Source organism: Trachypithecus francoisi, unplaced genomic scaffold, assembly GCF_009764315.1.
Source record: "Trachypithecus francoisi isolate TF-2019V2 unplaced genomic scaffold, Tfra_2.0 Lachesis_group18, whole genome shotgun sequence".
NCBI lineage: Eukaryota > Metazoa > Chordata > Mammalia > Primates > Cercopithecidae > Trachypithecus > Trachypithecus francoisi.
In genome coordinates this window covers 50,679,793-50,684,856 of record NW_022681463.1, presented here as the reverse complement: position 1 = coordinate 50,684,856, position 5,064 = coordinate 50,679,793, and the positions used below count along the sequence as shown (strand labels likewise).

Sequence of the window (5,064 nt, the reverse complement as noted above, 5' to 3'; positions counted from 1 at the left end):
TTACTAAATTCTGTGAATCATTATTAATCAAATCTACTAAATATTAGAAAAAATTCTAGCAAGACTTATAATCATGAAATACAGAATTGAAAGTTTAAACCTACCAAAAGTCCTATGGCCTATCATTTAGCTGTGAATGAGGCATGTCAGGAGTATAAATCTGCGCTTTTGACTCTAAGTGAAATTTACTAATGCAGGAAGCAAAATACTGAGGGAATACTGGGCTTGCTAAAAGATTACTTTTTTTTTTTTTTTGGCAAAATGCAGTGTACCTTAAAAGTGTCTCACCTAGGAGGCCTCTACCTGTAGTCATATTTATTTTTCTAAAGACAATTTTGTGTTTTGAAGATAAATGTCGTTACTCTATGATAATAGCATGATAGGACAATTAGCCATTTTAGACTTGACCATATTTTCTCTTGTTAGTGTATAACTGTCTTGATATTTAGGTGGGAGACTGCTCCAATGGAGCAACAGTTTCATTTTACATGATTGGATTTAGAAATTTATGAATTTTAAACACATAAGAATTTTAAATAATTTGAAAATGGAAACATTTGACCTATAGTCTAGGAGCATAAATACATTTATAAAACACTTCATTGTTCACCTTAGGTCATTGATTTAAAACAGAATTTGGTAACTATGGGCAGGGGAAGGGGGCCAGTGAGGAAGGTATAAAAGAGAAATCTACATGAATTGTGCTCAGATTGATTTTGTATAAACACAGTATATTCATGGTTGTATCTCTTATTAATAATACCCAGCTAACATGAAGGTGGTGCCAGGGAAGGATCAATATTTTAAATAACATATTTGCTTAAAATATCATACAGTAGCTGCTTCATAAAAATCTTATAACCTTTTATTAACCAAGTTCAGAAATAATTAGAGGGGTGATCTCCCTAGATCAGAACTGAAACAAGTGAGATCAATTAAGCTCCTTTGAAATAGGTCTGTCCACACTTATATTCTGTTTTAGACCAATTTAGGTGGAAATCTATTACCTAAACCCACATTCATTGATATCATATTCTTGTCTTATATTTCTTTGCCTTAGGCAGGATTTGTCTGTGATTCTGACTGGATCTGACTACAAACTGAAGATATCTTAATTAATAACAGGGCAGGAAGAATTGAGTGGGGAAACAAGGCCTTTGGACGGTAGATAAGTATCGAAATCTATGTAGGCAAAAAGAGTAAGCAGCATCCCCTGGGATTTTTCCATGTGGATATCGTTGAGCAAAGCTGCTGTGGGAAGGTATGTAGATTAATGGGAAATGTAGGGTTATTGTGGAGGAAATAACTCACAGGATGATTTCATAGCCTGGCTAGATTACTACTTGATTAACTCCTGATAAAACTCAGAGCGCACAAAGCAAGGCAGAGAATCCTTTTCCATCAGGGCATGGATTCTTTTCTGGGCCATGTCAAAGCTGCTCAGGGAAGGTTCCACCAGGTTCTTCATTGTGATGTCCTTAGTGAAGTGGTCAATATTCACCTCTTTTGGAGCCTCCGTTTGAATGAATTCTTCATATATTTGCTTTGCCTTCTCAGCCATCTTGGCAGGGGACTTGATCTTCTTGTAATCCTCACAGGCAATCCAGAACTCAAGGTTTTCCTCACTGAATTCAGACTTCAGGAAACTTTTGAAACTGGCAAGTCCATAGTTGTTCTGCAGGAGTTTGTCCAGGGAATCACGCCACTGCAGGGCTTCGTCCAGCGAGGGTTTATGGGTCTTGGCTGGTTTCTCTGGCTTCTCATTGTAGGGAATGACAATGTCATCAACTGAGTCTGGCTTCTGGAGGAGAATTCCCAACTTGATCTTAATCTCCTTGGCCCTTTCCAGGCATGAGTGGGGCAAAGCTGCAAGTCCTTTGCACATTTTGGCAGGTGGCTTAGTTCCTCTGCTTTAAGTACAACTTCTTAACAGCAGAGCCAGTCTTTGAAAACTTCAAAACTCGAAACTACCTCTTTTCATTTGGTAGTTCAGGAGCAGGTCTCCTCTCCACTGAGAGCTGGACAGATGTAGGGACACCTGCCTGCAGCAAGGAGCTACCCACTGAGGGTTTCCTGAGAGCTGTTCTGTGGCTCAGTGAAGTTCCTCTCTGCCTTGTTCCCCCTACAGTTGTTCATGTTCCTCATTCTTTCTGGAGGTGGGACAAGAACTCAGGACACACTAAATGGTGAGACTGAAATAGCTGTAATACAAACAAAGCTGAAACATGTCTCCCTGCTCACCATGTTGCAGAAGATGAGAAGGAGAGAAGAGCTGCAGTTCTGCAGGGAACCCAAATCTAGGGGGTCCTCAAGCCAGGGCTGTGACACCCTCCTTGGGGCTTTGCAGTAACTGGCTTCTGCAAGCTTCCAGGTGGCAATGCATTTTCCTTTTCCAGACATGGTGCCCACAGCAGAAGCCACATGTGGTGCATTTAGTCCAGCCACAGCTTTGCACAGAGCAGGCACCTGTGCCAGTGCCTTGAGCAGCCTACTCCACCACAACAGGCACCGTGCCTGGCTGTGGACAGTGGCCAGTCCCCACACTTGCCTGCCTATACACCTCAACTGCTCTGTGCCCGGCTTGCCTTTGGCAGGTATGAAATCTGAGCTGGTAGCAAGAGCCAAATGCAGCTTGCAAGGCCCAGTGGGTGGAACAAGCCCAGTGGCCACAAGCAACACTCAGGCAGAAGACACCCCCAACCATAGAGATTTCTGGCTGGCAAAGCAACACCCCAAAGATCCCATGACACATGCATAGTGGTTAATTTTGTATGTTGGAAATCGTCATAAAAAAAGACTTGCTATAGGTCGGGCGCGGTGGCTCAAGCCTGTAATCCCAGCACTCTGGGAGGCCGAGACGGGCGGATCACGAGGTCAGGAGATCGAGACCATCCTGGCTAACACAGTGAAACCCCGTCTCTACTAAAAAATACAAAAAACTAGCCGGGCGAGGTGGCGGGCGCCTGTAGTCCCAGCTACTCGGGAGGCTGAGGCAGGAGAATGGTGTAAACCCGGGAGGCAGAGTTTGCAGTGAGCTGAGATCCGGCCACTGTACTCCAGCCTGGGCGACAGAGCGAGACTCCGTCTCAAAAAAAAAAAAAAAAAAAAAAAAAAAGACTTGCTATAGAATAATATGACTTGTCTGAGCAATGACAATAACAGTAGGCAATTACAGTAGGGATGTAAAAAAGAAACATTAAATAGGATTAGCAGAGGTTGATGAGACAAAAACATCAAGATAGGGAATGAAAGAAATAGCAGGATGACAAGAGATACATTTCATTTGGCCATTTATAATTACAGTGCCCACACGCCTGCCTCCCTCATCACATCCTTGCCTCCCATAGTCATCTCTATCTCAGTTAATGTCAACTGCATCATTCAGTATTCCCAGCCCAAAAACCATGAAATAATCTGTGTATTCTTTTTTACTGGTGCTGTGATAGAAATACTTCAGAATCCAACCACTTCCCACTATCACACTACTGCTACAACCTTGGTCTAACCCACACTAAATCAATTTCTGGGTGTTTGTATATTTTTAAAAATTAATAAAGGCATTGGAGAGATTGTCTTAAGACAGGAAGAAGATGATTGCATCACTTTTCTCAGACTCTTCCAATGGCACCATCATTTTTCTGTAACAGTAAAGCTATTTTTTTATAATAGGTTCTAAAGATTTGTACATTGTGGTCTTCTTTTATATATCTCCTCTTCTACTACTCCCCTGGACTTTTTTGCTGTTCTTTAATTATGCCAGAAATATTCATGCAACAAGTGCTTTGCACTGGCTGTTACCTATGCCTGGAACGTTCTCTCTGCAGATATATGCACAGGCTGCCTTTTTTCGTTTTTAACTAAATGTCAAATTATCAGTAACGCTTACCACAATGCTCTGAAGCTCCCTACCTTTCTTATCCACCTTGATTTTTAAAAAAATGATAATTTTTATTTTGTATTATATAATATAAATTACTTGCTAAATATGCTTATTTTAAGTTTCTCATTCATTGGAATATTATCTTCAAAAAGACAAGATTATTTTCAATTAAATTTCAACCTATCCCCAGTGCCTCAAACTTCACCTGTTGAATTTTACATTCTCAAAAAATATTTTTCAGATTAATATTGAATAAGGCACTTATGTAAAATTGTAGTAGACAATTGAAAACTAAAGAGTATTACTCAGGAAATCAGTCAAAGTTGGAGACAGATATTTAGGACCAATTGGTGAGCAATGTGGATTGTAGACAAGGAACTAAAAGCAAGATAAAACCTCCAAAATGCTTAGAATTAAGGGAGTAGAAGGAGTTTAAGTGGAAATAAAAATAAGGATTCAGTGAATAAGACTGCTATCACTAAAATTCAATTTCAAACAGTTTAACAATTGTTTCTCATTTAAAGAATTACTAAAAGTTTATGGTGAACTATTTTGGTAGGTTGTATTTCCTTGGATTTTTTTACTCCTTCACTCCTGTCCCTCACGCCCACGCCCCTCCACCCACAGTTTTGTTTTTTATCTTCTTTTTTGTTTTCTTTCTTTCTTTCTTTTTTTTTTTTTTTTTTTTTTTTTTTTATGAGATGGAATCTCACTCTGTCACTCAGGCTGGAATGCGGTGGCAAAATCTTGGCTCACTGCAGTCTCTACCTTCTGGGCTCAAACCATTCTCCTGCCTCAGCCTCCTGAGTAGCTGGAACTATAGGCATGTGCCACCCCGCCTGGCTAATTTTTTTCTACTTTTAGTTGATATGGGGTTTCACCATGTTAGCCAGGATGGTCTCGATTTCCTGACCTCGTGATCCGCCTGCCTTGGCCTCCCAAAGTGTTGGAATTACAGGCATGAGCCACCGCGCCCGACCTCCACTTTTCTTATAGCTGTTAGTAAATGGTGAAATGATTTATGGGCAGAATAATTGACAATTTCCATTATAAAGAGCACCAAAGGAATTTCTTAACATGGATGGAGATCTAAAATTCCTGATTGTTATTAAAATGTTTACATTTTATTTTATTAATAGAAAAAAATTAAAAGTCACATATTAACTCTGTTAAAAAGACTGAGA

General features: G+C 40.0%; 1 protein-coding gene across 1 annotated transcript; it reads right to left on the bottom strand.

Moving 5' to 3' along the window:
- Positions 1-240: 240 nt before the first annotated feature.
- On the bottom strand, positions 241-1,960 carry LOC117063712 (regulator of G-protein signaling 5-like). The gene has a single exon (XM_033177591.1). The coding sequence runs from the start codon at positions 1,883-1,885 to the stop codon at positions 1,340-1,342; it is 546 nt and encodes a 181-aa protein (XP_033033482.1). The 5' UTR covers positions 1,886-1,960; the 3' UTR covers positions 241-1,339.
- Between the last annotated feature and the right edge of the window lie 3,104 nt (positions 1,961-5,064).

What these genes read in the sequence shown, in the direction of transcription:
- LOC117063712 (XM_033177591.1), bottom strand. Translation starts at nt 1,885, where the DNA reads ATGTGCAAAGGACTTGCAGCTTTGCCCCACTCATGCCTGGAAAGGGCC.